A 25,440-nucleotide genomic window follows, 5' to 3' on the forward strand; every position below is an offset into this window, starting at 1 on the left:
ATTTGGAACAGCTGAATTTTTAACTTTACTGCATTTTTAAAATATAAAAGCCCAAACAACTTAAGTAATCTATCCACCAAACTCAAATTATCTTCTATAGTTCGAGTTTAATACTGATTTCAGTTCGTTCTGTGAAATGCATTTTCCTGCGTTTTTCAAATTTGAGTAAAAACTCGAACTTAAGTCAAAACTCAGACTTAAGTTTGTTTCGAGAAATCGGGGCCTGGTTCTTGAGAAGACCACACTATCAGAAAATAGTAATTTACAATCAATTTCAATATTTGTATTGATACATGATCGCAGCATGATCCCATAGCATGAGTCAATACAATACAGTCCTATCTAATACTGCATGAAGCACCATCATGATCCATGTGCTCCTTCTTCTTCCAGGCGACCTGTTATGTGAGAGCAGACGTGAACTGATACAGTTGGCAGCATGTTGGACAAGGTTGTGTACGGTGTTGCTGGGGCAGCAGGGGCGTCTGTTGTGGCCTGGAAAACCATGTTTCCTTGGATAAATCATGACCTCAAGATCATCAAGGTGCAGAAGCGCCTCAAAACTGAAAAGGATAAAGATTTGGAAAGTGGAGAGTTTCTGATAGACAGATTTGAGAAACATGTCTATAATCAACCCAGGAAGCCGTTTATTATTTTTGAAGGCAATGTTTTCACTTATGAATACATTGACCAGCAAGCCAATAGAGTAGCAAATGTTGTGAGGACATGGGGGCTGTCGGTGGGGGACACAGTGGCCATGATGATCTACAATGAGCCAGCTTTTGTGTGGACATTTCTTGGTGAGATATTTTTGAGATTTTTCCTGTATTCTTTAGTGTTACTAATGTCTTGTACAGTGTTTAAATTCAAAAGGTATGATATTAACATTTACAATGTATGTATGTAACTCTTTATGACGGAACATCTTGCTATGTTCATTGTTTAGACTAATGTTTTTGTGTGGACATTTCTTGGTGAGATAATTTTGAGACATTTGCTGTAATATCTCTTTTACAATGTTTAGTTTCTTAAAGTAAGACATGAACATTTACAGTGCATATAGTGATAAAATACTATGTTTATCAGCAATTTAGTGAAATGACACATTATAATGGAACATCTCTCCATGTTCATTAGTTAGACTATTGTTTTTTCAAGCATGTTCAGTGATAAAATGTGCAAGTAATAGAGCATTTTGTTCATTTGCCTTGTTAAATAACATTTGCGATTTACTCATGGCTGAACTGTTGAGGACTGACTGACTGACTGAATTTGGTTTTACGCCGCTTTTAGCAATATTCCAGCAACATCATGGAGGGGAACACCAGAAATGAATATACTTGTAAATTGTGGGATGGTTGTACGGTAGATTTAACCGATAAAATTGAAAAAGTTCAGTTTGAGGCCGCCAGGATAGTTACTGGTTTACCAAAATATGCTACTAGAGATACTCTGATATATGAAACAGGTTGAGAAATGTTAAAAGAAAGAATAAGATGTCGTAAACTGTCTTTATTCTATAATATCTACAACAAAAATGCTCCATCCTACCTTTGTGATCTTATGCCTCAAACTGTTGAATCTAGGACAAATTATAATCTTAGAAACATTCGTGATCTTTCCCTGTACTATTCCCGCACAAATCTCTACAGTCAATCATTTTTCCCATCACCTGCACAACTTTGGAATAATCTCCCTTTATATGTTAGAGAATCAGTTTCCCTTAAAAGTTTTAAATCGCATGGCTTCCCACATTGTACCCATGTGGGGATTCGAACCCGGGTCTTCGGCGTGACGAGCCAATGCTTTAACCACTAGGCTACCTCACCGCCCCTTGAACTGTTGAGGAAGATGTAACACAGTCTACGTATCTTGCTGGACAGTAAAAGCCAATTATTACCAAAACGGGAAGAGATCTGTGTTGAGTTACAATCCATTAATACAGATGTCAGAGTAATGATTAATGTAGTTTGGTCATGTTGAATAGCTGGGGAAGTTACTGTGGCATTTCTTTCCATTCTTGTACAAATCTGATCGGTATTTTAACATAGCCATGACCAGAGATCAACAAAATAAAAAGTTAGAAGAATGTACTCCGATATTACTAATGTTTTCTCTGGTCTCCGTCAAGATTTTCCATAACACACTTACCAATATCCATTTGTAAACTTGTTGGCTGTTACTGGTATAAGTTTGCCCAATTAGGTCATGTCAGACCACATTTGTGCAAAGCAGGCAAAGTGAATACATGGCAGTTAAATAATTACACAAACTTGTGATACCTTTCAACATTTACAGCCTTTCTTCAGCTGACCATCTCACCTTAGACATATTGCATTCACAAAATGAGACGGATTGGGGCCAAGTTCTTACAATCTATAAAACCTCTCCGAGATTATTCACTGTAACAAATCACATGAAGAGTAACTATTAAAAACAGACACAAGGAAGATTAGAATAGCAATCACAAACATTTTCGATAGCTTTAAACATGATGTTTTGCTGCTGTTTAACTCAACGCTCAATCCATCGTAAGGGATAATATTTCAATGTGAAAACAGTTAATGATCTTTTTACTACTGTTAATTCTCATTTAATGATTGGTTTTTAAAAAGAATGATTGGTAGTTTAGATTAGTAACTTAGATTGTTAGTGGCTGTACCCTCAAAGGTGGTTGAAATATTGTAAAATCATTGTCCTCCTGAGAGGGCACGTCCCAATGAATTCACAGTAAATTTAAACCTACTACTATTTTTAATCGTAGTATATATGTTATTTGAATCTATGGCTATTTTTACCTAAATTGCTAACGGCTGAAGGGATGGTGTAAATCCAGCTAGGGCCCATGCAGGAAGCAAATGTACTGTAAGTCCCCATGGCCCCTAGTATGGTGATCTACCTTCAGTTGTTGGCAAAATATAGCCTGTTAACGTTTTTATATTGTATTGTCATCCAAAGTTAAACTGTTTTAGATCTCATTACTAGTTTTAAATTCGAATCTGTGATAATCTTGTTTTTTTACTGTCCTTCGTTGACAGGTTTTTACAATTTACCATTAATTACTATGTATAAAATTAATTGTTCTCGTCACGATATGGCTGAAATATTGCCCACGTGACGATACATTTAAACTCACTCACTCACTCACTCAACGCTCAAAGAAATATTGATAAGCATTTTCAGATGGGTTGCCACATCAATATCACTTCATTATAAAAAGTTTGCTATTATCTGCACTTGATGTGAGAGTGGTAGAGGGTGCATGTTGATGTGAAAAGCAAGTTGTAACAGACAGGGCCACATTACACCATGGTCCCATGAATTTGCCTTCGTTGAATACAGACCGATATGCTGTCAGGGTCACATAGATTAACATGATTAATGACACATCAGTGTAACACCATTACACGCAACAAGAAGATGTTCACATAATCTTGAAGTATCCATGTGAAGCATGACAAGCTACAAGTAACACAGGGGTTAGTGATACAGTATGGTAAATAAACTTTGGCGGTATCCAGTGTGTTTAGAGATCAGTTTTGTGTAAAACATTGAAATTGCGGCTGTGAGGAAAGCAAACAATATCATTCATCAGCTCAGACCCCATTCTGTGTCATAGGATTCTCAGTCGTTTGTCATTTGATGTTCCAAATGATTATTCTACCATAACTGAAGTGTGGTAACCTTGGTAACTTCCATGTATTATGTTACAGGTCTTCAGAAAATGGGAATTGAGGCAGCTCTGATCAACTTTAACCTGCCTCACAAACAGTTGAGTCATTCTGTCAATGCTAGCGGAGCTAAGGCATTCATCGTTGGACCAGGTTATTTGATACTTTCAAGTATTTCCTGATTATGTTATATGCTTCTGTTAATTATGGTTTTAACATTTGTTGCCCAATAATGGCTGCCTTCTTCTTCCTGTTCAAGGGGTGTCAAGGTTGTCACTTGAAGCAACTGGAGTAAGTGAGTGTTCAGAGTTTTACTGATGGAAGACCAACCTCGCTTACCAAGTGCATTGTATCTCCATTCTGTTTCTAAAAATACCCTGGACAGTCAAAGTTGTTTTTGTAGGAGACATCACCATTACCATTCCTCTTACCAAACAATTACTGTCACCCTTGAGCTTAAAATCAACAACTATTCAGAATGGACCTACTGAACAAGAGTTTGGTATAACTATTTATATTATTACAGCCTTGTATGACTTGAAAAGGCTCAAAATATCTAATCAAAGAGTGTGATAGATTATATTTCATATTATGTTTGAAAAAAATGTTTTCCAGTGTATTGAGGTTGTGGAGGGGATGTGGTTTGCCTGTATTTGAGACAGTGAATAAGACAAATGGAGTACTGGTGATTTCATAGCTTGTTTGAATCAGGAAGGAGTATGATTATTTGAATGAACAGCAATGTATAACATTATGTCTGTTGAACATTACTAAAACCAAAGTTAATATTACATATACGTCCAGGATAGTTTTCACAATAGAATGGAAATATTATCTGGATGATCTTTAAAGAGGGATTTGGTCAATAGCTTGGTGCCGTTCCAGTCTACCTCGAGACATTGTAGTTTGTGCAATGTGGAATACTGAAACTCTCGTCTTTGAAACATTTTCTTTTATGTTCTGTAGGCACAGGACCAATCATCTGAAGCTCCAAAATTTATTATGTAGAGTTATGTCCCTTGGTCATGCCAGAAACCAATGATTATGTTTCCAGGTTTTTCATTACCATACATGAGGCCATTGATTTTACCATATTGGCCACTTAATGATTTCCTTCCACACTGTGCTACTGTGACTATGATGTAACTGGAATGCTGTTAAAATGCTAACTTACTCACTCTTGCAGCTTATGAAATTGTTCCCTTGTGTCATAAATACAATATTATCCAAATTCCTGCAGGAGCGGAACTCTTTGATGCAGTCCATGCTGAGGAAGAAGAGTTTGGTGGCATGCCAATATATATCCAAGGATGTTCAGCCAATCAGATGCCTACTGGTTACATCTCATTCGATGATCTCATGGCAGCATCGTCTCCTGCTGGAGTTGACGGCAGCGTCCGTGCAGCTTTAACTCCAATGTCCCCAGTTTGTTATATTTACACGTCTGGCACTACTGGTAATACGGTCATACCTTCTGGGTTTGTTTATGAATAGAAATGAAATCTTTATTGACAGGAGAGGGTTCACACAGATCTGATAACAATGCTCAGAGTTAACCATGTCAAGCAATTCTACAGTTTTACCGTCAAATTGGTGGATCAGTGCAGGAATCTTATTAATCTTTCAATCTTTATTCATACCGAAGGCCACAGGCCCATAGTATACAAAATCATAGTACACAATATCATAGAAAAGAATAAAAATAGTCAAATCACAATATGTCATATCGCATCAAAATGTATCACGTCATATAACATCGCCATTACACATACTTTGTCGTATCACATCATATCATAACACCCCATATTACATCATGTCATATCATACCATGTATCATATCATATCATATCGTACCACATCGTACCATATCGTAACAAATAACAGGTTGACAACTTACGGATAAGAACATTGATAAATTAACTTTGGAGGTATTCAGTGTGTTTAGAGATCAGTTTTGTGCAAAAAGGTAAATGTTTTACAAATAAATGAGAAAATTGTGGCTGTAAGGAAAGTAAACGATATCATTCATCAGCTCAGACCCCTTTCTGTTTCATAGGATTCTCAGTCGTTTGTCATTTGAAGTTCCAAATGATTATTCTACCATAGCAGAAGTGTGGTAGCCTTGGTAACTTCCATATATTATGTTACAGGTCTTCAGAAAATGGGAATAGCAGCAGCTCTGATCAACTGTAACCTGCGTCACAAACAGCTGAGTCATTCTGTCAATGCTATCGGAGCCAAGGCATTCATCGTTGGACCAGGTGATTTGATGCTTTCAAGTATTTCCTGATTATGCTATATGCTTCTGTTTATTTAAGGTTTTAATGGCTGCCTTCGTCAACTTGTTCAAGGTTGTCACTTGAAGCAACTGGAGTGAGTGAGTGTTCGGAGTTTTACTGTTGAAAGACCAACCTTGCTTACTTAGTGCATTGTATCTCCATTCTGTTTCTAAAATACCCTGGACAGACAGACAAAGTTATTTTTGTAGGAGATATCACCGTTACTATTCCTCTTACTAAAGAATTACTGTCACTCTTGAGCTTAAAATCAACAACCATTCAGAATGGACCTTCTGAACAAGAATTTGGTATAAATATTCAATATTATTACAACCTTGTATGACAACCTTGTATCTAATCAAAGATTGTGGTAGATTATACTTCATATGTAGAAAAAGGGTTTTCCAGTGTATTACGGTTGTGGAAGGGAGGTGGTCTGCCTGTTGTATTTGAGACAGTGAATAAGAAAAATGAAGTACTGGGGATATCATGGCTTGTTTGCACCAGGGAGGAACAGGATTATTTCAATGGACAGCAATGTTAACATTTTGTCTCTTGTACCTTGCTATAACCAATTTACTATTACAGATAGCTCCAGGATAGTTTTCATAATATAATGGAAGTGTTCTCTGGATGATCTTTAAAGAGGATTTGGTCAATAGGTTGGTGCCGTTCCAGTCTACCTCGAGACATTGTAGTTTGTGCAATGTGGAATACTGAAACTCTCGTCTTTGAAACATTTTCTTTTATGTTCTGTAGGCACAGGACCAATTCTGAAGCTCCAAAATTCATTATGTTTAGTTTTGTCCCTTGGTCATCCCAGAAACCAATGATTATGGGTTAGAATCCAAGTTTGTCCACTTTATGTTTCAAGGTTTTTCATCACCATACCTGAGGTCATTGATTTTACAATATTGGCCACTGCAGCACTTAATGGCTTCTTCCTACACTGTGATGCTATGACATGATATAACTGGAGTGCTGTTAAAAATGCTCACTCACTCTTGCATCTTATGAAATTGTTTCCTAGTGTCATAAACACAATGTTATCCAAATTCCTACAGGAGCGGAACTATTTGATGCAGTCCATGCCGAGGAAGGAAAGTTTGGTCGCATGCCAATATATATCCAAGGATGTTCAGCCAATCAGGTGCCTACTGGCTACGTCTCATTTGATGATCTCAAGGCAGAATCGTCCCCTGCTGGAGTTGACGCCAGCGTCCGTGCAGCTTTAACACCAATGACCCCATCTTGTTATATTTACACATCTGGCACTACAGGTACTAAATGTTTATGAATAGAGATGTATTCTTTATTGACAGGGGAGGGTTCACACAGATCTGAGGTGAGGTGAGGTGAAATTGGGTTTAACGTCGTGCTTGAGAATATTTCGCTCATATGACGACGTGCATGCGTGTGTATATGTATGTGTGGCTGCTTGTACTAGCCCAGACTTTAGCTGGTTTTATAGTGCTAGCACACTGAGATACCATGCCACAGTGAAGCATGAATACCCCACTCAGACACATTATACTGACTCTGAGCCGACCAGTCCTTGTTGTACCCATTAATACCGAGCGCCAGGCAGGGACCAACAAGTAGCATATTTTAACGTGTTTTGGTATGACGCGGTCGGGGATCGAACCCGCGACCTTCCGCTCTCCGGGCGGACGCTCTAACCACTACACCACAGAGGCGGTCCACACAGATCTGATAACAATGCTCAAAGTTAACAATGTCAAGCAATTCTGCAGTTTTACCGTCACATTGAGTTTCAGTGTGCTGTTTATTTCCTGTTGCCGTCAACTTGAAAAGGATTTTCATATTTTCTTGTGTATAGTGCACTATAGAGTACATGCAATGTCATTCCATTACTTGTCAATCTGAAATGGCAGTAGATATATACATGTGGCAAGTTGAACAGAGTTGGCAGACATGAAGAGAAATGTGAAGAACTGTATTTACATGGTGTGTACATCATTTTACAAATATAATATCCATGTTGCATTCCGTAAGCTGACATGTTGCCTGGCTGTCAAGTGTCATGTCATGGACCACATCTGTGGTGGCACCGAGATATGTCAGGACCTTAGCTTCATCACTAAGTGAGTGAGTTTAGTTTTACGCCGCACTCAGCAATATTCCCGCTATATGGCGGCGGTCTGTAAATAATCGAGTCTGGACCAGACAATCCAGTGAGCAACAGCATGAGCATCGATCTGCGCATTTGGGAACCGATGACATGTGTCAACCAAGTCAGCGAGCCTGACCACCCGATCCCGTTAGTCGCCTCTTACGACAAGCATGGGTTACTGAAGATCATTATTCTAACCCTGACCTTCACGGGTAGGCTTCATCACTAGCCTCAATACTCATGAATGTTGCCCAGCTGTCCAGTTGCCAAGTGCCAATGACTCATGTCATGGACCACATCTGTAATTTCACCGAGGCATGTCAGGACCTCAGCTTCATCACTAGCCACAATACCCATGTCGCCTGGCTGTCAAGTGTCATGTCATGAACCACATTTGTAAAGGCACCGACATGTGTCAGGACCTTAGCTTCATCACTAGCCACAATACACATGTCGCCTGGCTGTCAAGTGTCATGTCATGAACCACATTTGTAAAGGCACCGACATGTGTCAGGACCTTAGCTTCATCACTAGCAGTGTCCTGATATGGGTGTCGAGACTAATGGAGACTCACTAAGCACATGTCTGTGTTTGACGAGGCTTTCACACTAAAGCAATTGATGTTTAACAACGTCCTCCCATTCGCGGTCACGGGACAGACATTGTCCCAATGTTACAGGTAACATACCAAGATTTCCGAAGCCGTAAACAGGAGGAGATGCAATCTCATACAAATTTATTACACACAGATTCCAGAGACGATGTGGAGCAACTTTGATGTTAATCACGGAACCAATACACATCTTGATGTTGTTGCAAAGTGTTTCTACACTTCTTATTTTTAGATCTACATAAAGCTTGTTGCACCATTCCAGCCAACTTGTCTTACGGAGTTGATTGTCTGTTTTGCTTTAGGATAAGCTCGAGTATAGTTCCTCCTCTTGATTTCTCCCTGTGTATCAGAGAACCAGCTTCAATTCTGTATACAATGTAGATTTTGTCTGCACATTATATTTAATAAATAATAATAAATATTTGTTACCATAATACTGAATGTCCTTGAGGGGTGTTTGCTATGCTCAAGGAATGTGTCACCATGGTTATGGCTGCGTGAAGGAAATTAATGTTGATCTAATTATACAAAGGGTTCTACTATCTCACAGACTAATTGTAACTAGTAGTTTTTGTCTGCACATTATGCACAAATCTTTCGAACAGAAATACTGATTCCCCTTGAAGGGTGTGTGCATTATACATTCGTGCACACTATACTCAAGGAAATATGGTATCTTCTATCATGGGTTACATACTTTAAGTTTTTAGATTTATAATACAGCTCTTGAACTCTTTTCTCCCTGGAACCAGAACAATGTCAGGAATGTTATAGAGACACCGCTGGAAGCCGGACAGATAGTTAGCTTCAGAAATGTCTTCAAATTATGAGGAGGAGTGTTTTTCATCGTGCATCAGTTTAAAGGTACCAATGGGTTCATGAAACTAAAGACAAAAGCAAGTGATTATGTATTCCCATGGTTACTGCTGCATAAAGGAAATTAATGTTGACATAATTAGAGGAAGGGTTCTGCTATCTCACAGACAAGTTATTGTCACCAAAAACAATGTCATTGTAAGGAGTAAATTTACTGGATTCAGTCGTTTAGTTTGTACTTTTGGATGAATAAAAGTGGTCCTTGGAAAAAAAAGCAAATCCAGAGACGAGTATGAACCCTATGGAAGTCTGGTGATCTTTATATTATTTGAGTTGTTCCATATTACACCGTATACTTTCTTATCCATATCTTTATATTATCTGGGTTGTTTCATATGACACCTTATACTCTCTTATCCATACCGCATAACGCAATGTCCTCATTTGTTTTGTTTGGAATAAAAGAGGGTGATCTATAACATGATAAAGGTTTTTGTCATGTCACAGTACATGTGTTATAAAATGAAATATACCCGCTATCTATTTCTGTTATGCCACAAATTTGAAAATCTGCCATTGATATTCCTCATTTGACTCTCAGGACTGCCCAAACCAGCACCTGTTTCTCTTTGAGGGAAATGAGCATCGGTCTTGCAATTGCCAACTGCACCAGCAATGACATCGTGTACACCGTACTTCCACTTTACCACAGCTCAGGTGGAGGCATCGGACTGTTTGGGACAATCAAAGTTGGTATGTCGAATAGGCAAATGCATTTCCAAACCAAATTAAAACCAGTGTTTTTATAGGCATACTTCAAGGCACGTCAAACCAGTGGGCGTTTTATGTTGGTGGAGTTCATCAAAGGATGACGTGTTGTACCTGACAGTGGCTGTACCACAGCGCAGGTTGGCTGGACTCTAAGAAGGATGACGTGCTTTGATGATGTCAAATGCCTCTCTTGTCTGTTCAACCTTAAGTGCTCCCCTGATGTGTTTTATCTATTCAAGAATACAACAACTCAGTAATTTCTTTGAACATTAAAGTGCAAATAACCTAATCGTAAAATATACCAAACCTTAATATCTAACTGATGAAGTAGCCCTGAAAAGTCGTTAAAGTTCATATATGTCATGTTGTCATACTTTTTTACTAGAATAAGACACGACTGCTCGTAAAATGTTTGATATCAAAGTTTATGAAGCTAAAGTTTCTATCCAAAGTTCTGAGAGCAGCCTTGGTACTTTGCACTGCGTTGCTTCTTGTATCGTCATGGCTGACTGCAGTCATTTTGTAACACTGGTGGAGGAGGCTTTGTACTGCATGCATATTTGCAATGTTGTGTCTGACTGTAGTGTATGTACCATCTACATGAACAATTAGAACAATTATACAATTACTTTACATGCTAGCTGTGTAAAACAGACTGAAGGACTTGAGATTGTAAGCTGTTTTGTTAGATATTAATCAGGAGTCAGTTAGCTTCAAGTGTGTCACTCTAAAATATTTGTTTTGTTATGTTTTTTTGTCTTATCCTGACTCATATTATTTGTTTCACCCTCCGTCTGTGGAAACTTCTGTGTCTATGTTCCCCAAGAACAGGAAAAACATCTCACCCGAGCGCACCACCTCCTGTGCATGCACATCATCATCCCCGTGACCGTGCGATGACTCGTCACTCTCCCCATTTCCCCCCATTTGGTTGGGAGAAAATCACTATGTTGTCTAAATCCAAGTCAGTCCTCTTTAATAATGAGTCATCTATCAAAATCAATACTTAGGTTTGATTAATATATCCTCTGATTTTCATAGCCATGGATTATTTTTCAAAATTGATATTTAATTATCCAATTGTTTTTGCTCAATTACAACTCACGTTGGTCACATGAAAACATGCTCCGTCTGCAAATCGAGAGTGTCAGACTGTGACTCAGTTCCAATTTGTTCATCATACGTCAACAAAAATGGAATATAAATAGTAAATGTAGTTTCTGCGCCCGTTAAGGGACAACAGATTTGCAAATCACTTGTTTGCTGTGCAACGCAAAAAGATGGACAAGAAAAGGCAGGAAAATTCCAGATCGTCGTCACAGTCGTCTACACCCACATACAAGATGATTGACCTAGCAGAATTCATTCCACTACAGCTCCCTATGGACAATAATGTATTACATGCTATCAATCTGGATTATTTTTCAGTCAACAAAAGAAATACCAATACATAGTTCTTCTGTTGACTTAGTCAATACAAAGGCGGTGAAGGGCTACCGTTCTAAGAGGAAAGCTCCTTTGGGAGAACAGAAGAGTTTTCAAAAGCTAACCAAGCTAAAGAACAAAGCTGGAAGAAAATTCTCTATGAATCCAGCTGCTACTATTACATCAAGAGCATTGCTTCCACCTATGCTGACTGAAGAAATTGAGACCTGCACACAGGACTCTCAGAAGAGTACATCATGCGACGCAGATGATATGCCGTTTGCAAAAGCTCCGCCAGAAGTCGAGGTAGTCCAGCTTTCATCTGCAAAGCCTTCACACTCCTGAGTGTCTACGGAGACCTTTACGCAGTCTCAGCCATTCACGCAGCATCAGAGCTTCACGCAGGCTCAGAGCTTAACGCAGCCGCATGCCTTCACGCAGCCTCACCTCTTCACACAGGCACAGAACTTCACACAGCAACAGGCCTTCACGCTGAAAGCTTAACACAGCCGCACAGTTTCATGCAGCCGCATGCGTTCCATCAGCCTCAATCATTCACACAGCCTCAACCCTTTGCACAAGCCCATAACTTCACGCAGCAACAGGGCTCCATGCACCAATCAGCGTTCATGCTGCCATTCTACTTTTCTCAAGCTATTATTAGCCTGGATTGCCGATGGCCTACCTATTTCTTCGCCAACAAGAGATTCGTCTCCTGCAGACACTTATTGTACCGAGAGCGAAGATATCAACACATTAACAATCCCCTCAATGAAGCCTATTTCATAAGTGGTGTAAAATCTTGAAATGGTCTTCACGAAGACCACTAAGGCTCAAGGGCTGCCTACACCTCCATTCAGTTCTAAGAGGATACTTCTACACAATACTGAGGTTTTCAACAAAGTGTCAGAGGTCGACGAAGATTACTCTTTAATAAGTGACTCCAAATCGAAGACCTACAGGGTTGAAGATAAGAAATTAGCGCAATTGGATACTACAGTGTTGACCATCTCTTGTGTGATTAACGAAGCTATGCTGAATGCACTGGAAAGGGTTGAACCCACAGTCAGACTGAGAGAGAATGTTTCTGTCTGCCATGGTCACACAGAAAGGAAACCAGGAGTTCATTCCAGATCATATGAGCTCCACCTCAGCAGGCCTCACTTTGTTGCAATTATCAATGGTCAGACCTCTACACGAAGCCCTTACTTCATTATTTTGATGGTTCTATCCGACGTGTGAACAGATACCTTGCCCAAGATTCAAGAGATCAGATGCTGATCAAATCAGTTCAAATGAACTCGATGTTTAAGCTATATATGCGGGACTGCATTTTACCCCCAGCCATTCCCATACAACCGTCCACTGTGGGTGAAAGACTGACGATATGTTGACAGAACTGGGACATCTTAGAAGACGTATTCACATCAGAGATTTTAAAAGACGGTTACAAGATACAGTTACAAAAAATACTTCCTTTAACTACAAACCCTTCAATGATAGAATCTTCAGAGAATGTCCTGCCAAAGTTGTCGAAAGTGATAGAGTTACTTCTCATCAAAGGCGTGGTAGATTTCATTCAACCAAAAGAGTTGACTCCGGGTTTATATTTGACGATCTTCCTGGTACCAATTACCAGGTCCGATTAATCTACAACATGAAAAACTTCAACAGAAAGCATTTTCAAAAGCCACAAAAGTACATGATCCTCGATCTTCCAGACCTGACGCGCCTGATAAAACCAAACGATTATCGTGCAAGCATAGATCTTCAAGATTCGTACCTACATATACCCATTCATAAGAAGTCCATGAAGTTCCTGTGCTTCATTAACCAAGGCCGATACTACCAATGGAAAGTCCTTCCTTTAGGTTTATCTATGGCCCTGTGGTTGTTTACACGTGTGACAAAGTCCATGTGGCTTATCTTCACAAGAGGGGAAATATGCAGTGACGACTGCATTCAAGCTCACCAACTAGTATAGCTACTCAAACGTCAGTTGAACTTCACCATACAGTTGTTAACTAAGCTGAGGTGGGGAATCAACTTTCAGAAGTCGTAGCTTCTAATGTCACAAGATCTCTAATTTCTGGAAATCAGATTCCTTACAAAAAAGGAATTGCATTTAAGTACCTGAAGATCCCTGGATAAAAATCCAGGTGCAAGTTACCTACCGCAAGTTCTCAACGCAAGATTTTCAGTCAAGCGTTGGCAAGAGATACAGTGACTCCTCACGTCAGCTCAATCTCTAACAGTGAGGGGCAGACTGCAATTAAGACCAATTCTGAGATACCTGAGACCATATCTGGATCATCCGGATCTCAAGATTCAATTAAAGTCTGGAGAGCTACCATCAATTTAGAAGTGACAGCCGGATGTTGGTCCAAGGAAGATGCATCTCTTCATATCAACCAGCTAGAGTATGAAGCAGTGATCAGAGCCATAGCTGATGGGTCTCATCAGTTCAAGGACAAGTTCCTGATTTCCTGATGATCCGCACAGACAACACAGTTGTCAACTTTTACATAAACCTTCACGGCACAATGAGGTCGGCTTGTTTGCAAAAGTTGACGTGTCGACTTTGCAAACTGACAGACAGCCTAAACCTAAAGATAAAGGCAAGGCACATCCCAGGAGCTACATAAAGGTGTTTACCATTTTAGTTAATATACATTTTATAGTTTAACAAATAATATCAGCATACAGTTATTCCAATGAAGATACGCAATGTTCACTTAATGTATACAAATTTAGAATATTTAAATAACAATAGTTTTTGTGTGTTTTATTTATTTAAACGTGAAAATATAGCATTTAGATATATTCTCTTTATCCTACATTCACACAAAAGTATTTCAATGCAACTTTTAATCATCTTCTGGAAGGATAAAAAAATTTAATCACTGTATTAGTTTGTATTGTATAATAGACTAACTGTAATGCAACTGAGTTGTGCAACAGAGCAAAATGACCAGTCTTCCTCATGCGAGCGAAGCATTTTGCTATGTTGCTAACTCAGTTGCATTACAGTTTGCCGGTTTGTATATCTCAGATAGACTTCTCCAGTCAGTAAATACATCAATCAAATTTTTATTCTAGGTAAGTTTACAATAAATCTACATGTAAAACATTATAGGTTCAGTTAGAATAATGTGATAGCAGATGCGCTATCGAGGCCAAACAAGCCATCGCCAACAGAACGTATGTTACATTCAAAGTAATTTCAACTAGAGGCCCAGGAGCAAGGTTGTCGGCAAATAGACCTGTTTGCAAAAAGATTCAACAAACAGATCCCAACCTTTGTTTCCCCAGCTCCAGACCCACTGGCATGGACCATAGATTTGCTAGCAATATTCTGGGAAGGACTTCACACATATGCGTTCCCTCCACCTGTGTTTTTGCTGAGAGTCCTAGAAAAGATTGCACAAGGAACCTGAGACTGATTTTGATAGCACCTTACTGGCCATCGAGAATGTGGTTTCCTAGTCTGATGGCGTTAGCGGGAAAACCAAGTCTAAAACTGCCAAACTGGCCAAACATCCACACGCAAGGCAACCACACTCAAAACCGGATGTCTTTGAGTTTCACGTATGGAATGTATAAAGAACTGCCTTACCAAATGAGGGTACTCAGCTAAAGCAACCAAGGCTGCCTCTTTAGCTTTGAGAAGATATTCCAGATGTCTTTATGACGATAAATGAAAGACTTTTGACCAGTTTGCATCCCTGAAGGGGTTCTCAGCAACTAGGCCACTCATCCTCAAGTGAAGCTCAAGATTGGAAGATCAACAGAAATAATTCAAAGCACCAGCATGGGGCTTAAATACAGTGCTATCAAAGTTTTTGGATTCGAAAATGGAGAGAGTAGCAAGTCACCGTACAGTCATGCTGGTGCGCATGCGCAAGAGGTGGTGTGTTCAAGTGAGATGATTTTCATGTTGTTGGGGAACATAGACACTGTATCTCGGGCTGAAAGAGAGAGAAGCAAATAAAATTGTTCAGGATAAGTATAAAATATATTTTAATACATAAAATGCATTTTTATGTTATCATGTTATGGGTTTATCATTTTATCTGCTTTTCTAAAGCATTAATAGATTTGAATGATCAAAAGAAATGCAGATAGTTAGAACTTAAAAGCATGGTAATTTAATCATATCAACAAAGATTTAAAAAATATGGCTTTCCAACTTTGTAGGTGCAACTATGGTTTTGCGAAGGAAATTTTCAGCATCTCACTTCTGGGAGGACTGCTCTTGCTACAGGGTCACCATTATACAGTATATTGGTGAACTGTTCCGGTATCTTCTTTCACGGCCAGAGGTGAGTTTACAGGGTGTCCTCCTACAGCGTATTGGTGATCTGTTCTAGCACCTTTATATATACGTGCCAACATGCTCTTGTTCTGGCTACAGACTCTCTCTTAATTGTGAACAACTTGTTGACCTCAACCAATGTTCAGAAATAGGACAGACGACTCTGGACTCATTGACTACTTCTGTTTTCCTTTCAGAGCCTTGACGAGAAGAGTCATCAAATTCGAGCAGCATTTGGCAATGGTCTGCGCAGAGACATTTGGAAGCAGGTGCAGACGAGATTCAAAATACCCCAAATAATTGAGTTCTTTGGGGCAACAGAAGGAAACACAATGTTGTTCAACCTCAGTAACAAACCTGGGGCTATTGGAAGACTCTCCCCATTGTTGGTGAGTTCAGTATGTGGACAGGTTTGATGATCACAGTCCCACTTTCACAAACGATAAATACAGTCTGGACTTCCACAGGGCTGGAAACTGACAGCAGCATAACACAACATTCACTCAATGTCCTTGACCATTTGTTCTTGTTTTCCGATAATGATTGAAACACCCGGAAGCGGCTAACTTTTATGGCAGTGACTATGATTCATGTACTCAATAAATGATTATACAAATTTATTTATTGATATTATTTCAACAGCAGAGGTTGAGTCCAAATTACCAAACCTTGGTCAAATATGACATTGCAACGGCAGAACCAATCAGAGACAGCAACGGACATTGTATAGAAGTTAAACCAGGTTAGCTTTACTTCCACTTTCAATATGTTTATCTATCCATTCTCTAAATGAATATGAGAGAGAAATGAATAAGCTTTTTCATTAAATTATTGTTTTCTGTTTGTATTTTTGCCATTTCCTGCAAACAGCAGTGTTAAAGTCATGTGTATGATGGGATCTTTTCCGTTTCACCTTATTATAAATGTGTTTATGCCATTCTATTTATATTTCTAATTTCTGCCTTCATTTGTTATCATTCTTGTGAACTTGGTGGCAGTAGGGTCTTAACAAAATAACTAACAAAAAATGAATACCCTTAGAGTTCTTTGATGTTTTGGAAAACATCAATAATTCTTAGTTAGCAGACAGTGGGTGAGAACGTAAATGATAACAAAGACTAGGGGTTTATTTGTCAGTTAAACATTGTTCCGAATCTATGAGGATTTGCAGTATGTATACTTGCGATTTTTTTATGATATAGAAAGCTGGTTCTTATAAATAATTCTACCATGACTATGTGAAATACTCCAGTTTGATTGGACAATTACTAAGATTAGATTTGGATTGAAAAAATGCGTCTGATTTTATGACTGCTTCACTGAGCACGTATACAACGCTGCTGCACTACTTCCGGTTGGCCACCACTACAGGCGTGATGGAAATAATATTCAAACTCAATTACAATATATAGGCCCAACCATAAACATACAATATTTAACTTATCAGAAAGCCTTGTAAAAATACATCCCTATATATAAACAAATTACAGCAAAGCAGCAGTAAAATTTGACTACCTAGTAATAGAATGGTTTACACAACATGAGATATCCAGTAAGTTTGAAGTTTGAAGCTCTTCCTAAAGAACTGGTGTCACAGCTTCGACACTTTGCGAGATTTGGTTGATGCGAAACCCCAGATTTATGCCACTCACACTCCCGTATGCCACGTTGCATGGTTCAAAAAGTAACAAAAACTGAACCATCAGAATCCTCCTTTGTGTCAGCTTCCCCGCAAGACTGTCACAGCTGGTAATCCATGTTTGTACACTTTAAAACAGCTTGGCCTCAATCTATTCCCAAATGATGATATACATGTCCAAGAAACCCAATGTCCTAAATACGTTGTAGCAATAAATACTCCATATTTAAGAAATGACAATACAAAAAAATACCAGAAAAATAGAAACATACAAACAAACGAAATCCCTGAAGGTTGCCAAATGAAACCTAGCTCACACTTAATTCAATCAACTAAGTTGCCATTAAATCACTTGCAATTCCTTTATTGAGACTGAACTGTCACTACTGAAAACAAAATATATATTATATTCAAACATCATTTGCTTGATAACGGTGTTAGTAGCTACACCGAAACGTATTATTATAATATATAAAGAAGTTGTATATCCATAGAACTCTCCTCGTTGTTCATCACACCAACTTCTAAATGCCACTCAAACAAGTTACAAAATATATTCTTTTCATGAGGATACCAACTGTGGTGATTTGAACATTTTAATTGAGTACTTTGTGTGTTTTAGGAGAGAAGGGCCTGTTCATTTCGGCCTTTGCTCCAGAGATGAAAGAAGTCAACTTCTATAAGGCATCACAGGAAGCCAATGAAAAGAAACGTGTCCGTAATGTTTTCAAGAAAGGCGACTCTTACTTCAACTTCGGTGACATCTTCTACCTCGACGGAGACTACTTTGTATACTTTGTTGATAGAATTGGTGACACTTTCAGGTTTGTAGCCAAATGTCTGAAGCGTTTTCTTTAATATCAGATTGTTTTACCGAATACAATACCTCTTTACAAGAAGAGGACATTGTAGGGGGTCATGGCAGGTCAACTTTCGAATTAACCAATCACCATCAAGGCTTCTAATATATAATTTCCGGAATTACTGAGTTAAAAAAGAAACTTCACAAAATGTAATTTGAAAAATAATGAATATTTTTTCGCTGATGATACATCTATGTATCAGAAATGGGATCCCTATCTTTCGACTCTAGAAAAACTTTAGCAAAACACACCCAAACCCATCCATTCGTCGTGCAAATGACGTTAGAGCCAAATCAGGTTTTGCACGTGCAGTCGATCACGTGATTTTCGCATCGAAGTTTTCTTCATATGCACGTGTTTGCATTGGCCTCAAGAATTGAAAAAAACACTTTTAAACCACAGTTCTAACGGTACTTGAAATGCCACGATTGTCAAATGTGCAACGTGAACGTGCCGTTGGCATGTTGCAAGCGGGAAGATCAGTTATTGACGTCGCAAGAGCAATGGGATGCAGCCGTCATACTGTGTATGACTTGCGAGGTCATCTACAACAAACTGGCACCACTTCTGATCGCCCAAGGTCGGGTCGTCCACGTGTGACGTCACGAGCAGAAGACCGTCAAATCGTCCTACGTCACCTACGTGACAGATTTCTGCCGGCTACACGAACCAGGGCTGAGATGTTTAGAGGTCGACTGTCCTCACAGATCATTCGAAATTGGTTGTGGGCTGCCAATCTCCATTTTCGACGTCCATATCGTGGGCCAATATTGACGCCGTTTCATCAACGTCAACGTCTGCTGGGGGCCGAACGACACCTCCGATGAACCCAGAGAGACTGGAATCGAGTCGTCTTTAGCAATGAATCCAGGTTTACCCTCAGATTCGCGGACGGCAGGCATAGAGTCTGGATACGACGTCGTGAACGGTATGCCCAATGTTGTGTACAGGAAGTCGAAAGATTCGGGGGGCGGAAGTTGCATGGTGTGGGGTGTTTTCTGTGGGAACAACCGTTCCCGACTTCTGGTCATCCGTGGAAACCTCAAAGCTGCTGCTTACCGCGACCAGGTGCTCACCCCTGATCTCGTTCCTTTCATGGCGGCTCATGGCTCAGGTCTTCAGTTCCAGCATGATAATGCTCGGCCGCATACCGCGATGTTGACACGAAATTTCCTTCAAAACGCTGGAATCAACGTCATGGACTGGCCATCGAGGTCCCCTGACCTTAATCCAATAGAGCACGCTTAGGATGCACTTGGGAGAAGGTTCGTGGTCTTAGGAACCAACCTCAGAATTTGCAGGAACTTGGCGCTGCCTTGCAAGAGCAATGGCGCAGAATCCCCAACCACGTGTTCACAAGCATCAGGCAGTCGATGAGGAGACGGTGTTTGGCAGTGGTGAATGCGCGGGGCGGCCAAACACGATATTGAACTGAGACATTTCGCATTTTTATTCTTGTGACTTGACATTCTGTATACCCATGTTTTGGAACGGCGGTGTAGCCTAATGGAACTGATTGTGGCACTGTCAGTGTATCGAGTACATCACACAGATCTCAGCAATGAAATAATAACAATTTAACCATCTTACCATATCTTGTTCTTTTATAGTGCCCTGAAGAAAAAATGTGAAGTTTCTTTTTTGACTCAGTATATAAAAAATAATATTGTTATGATATTTTGTACATACTGTTGTTTGTGAGTTTGTGAGATTTACTAACTGAAGGGTTTCCAGGGTTATATTTGTGTGGTGGTTTCTTTGGCAGAGATTGAAATTTTCCAAATCAAGGTGTTTCAGAATAAGTCATCTTGTTTTTGAAAGCTGTACCCCCATATCCTTTATTTTGATTGGCTGGTCAAAGTTTGTGGGTAGTGGGGTAGCCTAAAGGTTAATGTTAATGTATTCGCTAGTCACGCTGAAGACCCGGGTTTGATTCCCCACATGAGTACAATGCATGAGCCCATTTCTGGGGTCCCCCGCCTTGATAGTGCGGGAATATTGCTGAAAGCGGCGTAAAACTAAACTCACTTACTCATTTCTGTGGAGACGTTGTCAAATCTTGATGCAGACAGCAGTTATATCACTCACTGGAAGTTCTGATTCTTTAACGAGATTGTGTTTGATCTTTAAAATAAACAAAAAAACATTTAACTAGATTTAACTAATTTTTGCAATATTTATCAGAACATAGATATCCTCTTTTCATCACTGGCTTGATGGCTCGTCCCGCAGGCTATTACCATTCAGAATGTTCAGTGCCTCAGAATAAATCTAAAAAGCTTTGTTGTCGTTCTCACTATTGTGTTATTACATCGACTAAAAGTGTCAACTCTGCTGTTGGTTTCTAGATGGAAGGGTGAGAACGTATCAACAACGGAGGTGGCCAACATTTTGACCTCCTTAGATTTCATCCATGATGCCAATGTCTATGGCGTCACTATTCCAGGTGGGTGTTTTCAGGTCTGTGGAAGACATTTTGCTGTAAATTGATGGGAAACCTGAGGTTGTTATCCCAGTTAGCATGCTTGTATCATTTGTCCAATACGTAGTGTACCAGTTGCCTTGTTATAAGTTAGCTGGATTCCAAGTATACCATAGTTATACACTCATAACATTCGAGGACAGACTGTCTGACGAAGGATTAACAGTGAGTGAGTATAGTTTTCTGCCGTTTTAGCAATTTTCCTGCAATATCACCAGTCAGGAAAGTATTAATATGCCAAAGTATGCAGATTAATAGAATCATTTGCATCTTTCGATGTATTACTTGAACTTTATCAGCTATTTTGATCCTAACCATAGAAACTCACATTGACAAAAATATTTCATGGTATTTTTGTATGTACATGCCATGGTGCCACGTACCGCAACTTGTAGGTATTTAGATTCTTAACAACCGTTTTTGTGTGCTGAAATTTAGATGTCCGATGTTCTGCTCAAATGATTCACTTGCTTGTACCAAGAATTTAGAAGTTTTGACTGTTTTCACACAACTTGACTGCCTAAACTTTCACACAGAGTGATATACTCATGGAAACGAATAAGGGAACACATGGAAGTACAAGTTTTCCTTTATTCTTTTCCAGGTTTCTTCACAAGGTATGTATTGCACTAGGGCTGGGACGGGTAGGAAAAAATGGAATCGAGTACCCGCATGTATTTACCCGAATCGGAATCGAGTACCCGGAAATGTAAGGAATACAGCGCTCTGTCAACTTTCTGAATATCCAATCACGATTTGACAGAAATTATTATACAAAATTTGAAAGGATGGCAATAAGACATTGAAACTGATCTTAGACTATTTAATTTACGTCTGTTTAACTAATATAGAGGGTAACACCATTACGTACATTCCACAGCACTTTTCGTTCGCACTGTTACTGTGACATGACAACTCATTGCTCATGTGCAACTAAATAACAATCGTTAATAATAACATCCATTAACCGGACAATACCAAAGATGTAAATGTGTGTTACGTCAATGAGAAAGACACGTTATTTTGTCAACTAGTACACAACTACCTTCAGGTGTGATATTCTAACTGAACCTATAATGTTTTACATGTAGATTTATTGTAAACTTACCTAGAATAAAATTTGATTGATGTATTTACTGACTGGAGAAGTCTATACGAGATATACAGACCGGCAAACTGTAATGCAACTGAGTTAGCAACATAGCAAAATGCTTCGCTCGCATGAGGGAAGACTGGTCATTTTGCTCTGTTGCACTAACTCAGTTGCATTATTTAATCTAATATACAATACAAACTAATACAGTGATTAAATTTTATCCTTCCAGAAGATTATTAAAAGTTGCATTGAAATACTTTTTGTGTGAATGTAGGGATAAAGAGAATATATCTAAATGCTATATTTTCACGTTTAAATAAATAAAACACACAAAACTATTGTTATTTAAATATTCTAAATTTGTATACATTAAGTGAACATTGCGTATCTTCATTGGAATAACTGTATGCTGATATTATTTGTTAAACTATAAAATGTATATTAACTAAAATGGTATTATATGTGATCTAAGTGAATTGTGCTTCTATATATTTCTGATCACTTTCTTCTTATTGTCATGATAATCAGTCGAACATTGTATTTGCAAATCAGAATGTGCTCTTTCAATAAACGTTCGCTTTAATATGTTAATTCATTAGTTTTAATTGATATTCCCAACACATAGAATCATTTAATTACAATCTCTATATAGTGTGTGAAGCCCATTTCTGGTGTCCCCCGCCGTGATGTTGCTGGAATATTGCTAAAAGCGGCGTAAAACCAAACTCAGTCAGTCAGTCAGTCTCTATATAGTGAATGTATTCAGCCTTGACACAGAAGTAAAAGATGTGTTCATGAAATTGAAATAACAAAATTCAACGTAATCTTAACAGCATTTAATGAACTAACTTAATAAGCAATTAGAGTTACACAATGCAATGAACACCTTTATGTTTTACGTTGTGTTTTAAAGCAAGATGTTTGTTCATTGAACTTGCACTGCTTCCACAATAAATAACATGGTACCACAGAGTTGGCATTTCGTTCTCTTGCCATTTGCATCAAGCTCAAAATGAGCCCAAACACACTTAGCATGTGTGTCGTCCATTTTGTTCTTGGTTTGAGTTACATGCCCTTGACATTACAGAGTTCTCACCCTTTCCGGGTACTCGATTCCTTGGAATTGGACTCGAATCCAGCTGTACCCGATCCGGATTCGAGTACCCGAGTATCCGTCCCAGCCCTATATTGCACTGTGGGCGAAATGAATAAAGGGAATAAATAAAGGAACACCTGTACTTTCATGTGCTCCCTTTTTCGTTTCCATGAGTATATATTGAGGAAAAATGTGATTGTAAAAAACTCTCTCTGTATTGTTATTGTTTACTTCACAAAATGATGATGTATATGACTTGTGCCAGCTAGTTTTGTTATCAGCTGATTAGTTGAGCATCTTGTGTATTTCAGGGCAAGATGGTCGAGCCGGCATGGCAGCCCTGACACTCTACGATGACAAACCCTTGACCCACGAGCTCCTGCGAAAAATCTGGAAACACTGTGAGGAAAATCTAGCTACATATGCCCGTCCAATGTTTCTGCGTCTTCAAAAGGAGGCTACGCTGACAGCTACATTCAAACAGAGGAAGGTTGAGCTGGTCAAGGAGGGATTTGACATCAACCTAGTGGACGATCCTCTCTATTTTGCTGATCAGGTCACTAAGTCCTACATTCCCATAAAACAGGACACATACTCCCGAATCTTGACCACATCCAAGTTGTAGCTGTGGCAGGGGTAGCCAGTCCTAATTGTAGGTGTCAGCACCTGTACCATGAACCACTGTTGCCTTGTAACTGACCAGGGGAACCTTATATCCTCAGTATTATAACATAAGTAAGCTCCAGGTGTAAAGTCAAAGGAATATTCTTGGTTACCAGTTTATATCTGGAATAGACAGTTTACTTCATTTTCCATCCAAAAGAGATACTTATGTTACTGTAATCATGAGCCAATTCGAAATTTTTGTCCATTTCTATATTGTAATTAATGATTGTCCATTCATAGCATCATCTCAATATTGATGAGGGATGTGTTCAAGCACACAGCTTCTTATTATTATCATGAAAGGTAGTAAACAAAAACAATCCACGAACGTATACCAAGACTGGTTTTGGTCTGGATTGGAATGTGGTCTTTTTTAGTATGATGGAATTAATTATTACTATACGGATCTAGCGATATTAGTCAGTGCTCATTTCACAGAAACATATCTGCCCCTTGTCTTAATCCACAAGCATTCGTAGCGTTATCTTAAGTATATTACTTCATTATAGGTTTATGAATATCAAAGTGCCTTGAACTCTTGTGGATTGGGCACCTTGATGTTAACATATATTCTGTGACCTCTATACATGTATGTGGCGTTCAGTGATTTTTGTCTTGTTTTCAGATGAACTAATGACACTGTTTTACAGGCTACTTTTTGTGACAAAATAGATATTATCGTGCGTGAAAGTGCCAACTTTTAAAGTTCAGGAGGTTAGATAAAGGTTTTCCTTGACAAGAAAGGGCAAATGTTCTATTTGTTATCTATTTATGTATGGAGGCTTGGAACATACCTAACTTCTGTAGACAAGCCGTGATGTATTTGGTACGAAAACACACAGGGGGGGGAGATTCTCTTTATTGTCCCAAATCATGCTTCATAACTGTCCATGACGATAGCCAGTATCTAAAAGTAAACATCTTCAGGGCCAGAGAAACCGGTGACATCATCGTACCAACAATTTCACGTTGCCTGCAACCAATGTGATGAAATTAGATTGTGATACTATAGTAATTCATTACTAAAACACTAGTATGTATATGTTTGATTGACTGCACGAAGTACGTTACGAGTTGTACAGAGCCTATATTGATGTTCCACTGAGAACAATATGAATATTGAATAGATGTAACCAAAATGGCTTCTTTCTTCAGTTTTCTACAGTCTGGAGCATGAGTCATATGTTTGTATATTTATTATGAGCCAGTAACAATTGCCCAGATCTCCTCGGTTTTTATCTGTGATATGCATTAAAGACTATATTATAACCATCTTGAGTGACGCACAACATTGCTTTTTCTTAGCGACAGATCATTCCAAAATGTAATTAAAATCTATTGTCTGATACAATACTTCTCTCAATATCTACAGACACCTGTACCCGAGTTTTCGTCAGGTAAACTAATAACTCTGTGTTTGTTGTTTAACGTCACACTCAGCAGGATTCCATCTGCATATCTGAAGACTGTAAAGCAAGCCTGGACTAGACAATACCATCATTGATATTATGGCCAATGATTCATGTCATCTGTGAACCTTGGTGTGCCAACAACCAAGTCACTAAGCCAGGATC

General features: G+C 38.9%; 1 protein-coding gene across 1 annotated transcript; it reads left to right on the forward strand.

The window, feature by feature from the left end:
• Positions 1-229: 229 nt before the first annotated feature.
• On the forward strand, positions 230-24,665 carry LOC124282453 (very long-chain acyl-CoA synthetase-like). The gene is given in 11 exon segments (XM_046718443.1): positions 230-800; positions 3,714-3,824; positions 4,912-5,127; positions 10,115-10,142; positions 10,145-10,266; positions 15,907-16,031; positions 16,222-16,413; positions 16,667-16,766; positions 18,286-18,487; positions 20,875-20,972; positions 23,512-24,665. Coding segments are annotated over 11 exon segments (1,869 nt in total). The 5' UTR covers positions 230-439; the 3' UTR covers positions 23,826-24,665.
• Positions 24,666-25,440: the final 775 nt, after the last annotated feature.

This window comes from Haliotis rubra, unplaced genomic scaffold (assembly GCF_003918875.1).
Source record: "Haliotis rubra isolate DU_JTF1 unplaced genomic scaffold, ASM391887v1 Scf3, whole genome shotgun sequence".
Lineage (NCBI taxonomy): Eukaryota > Metazoa > Mollusca > Gastropoda > Lepetellida > Haliotidae > Haliotis > Haliotis rubra.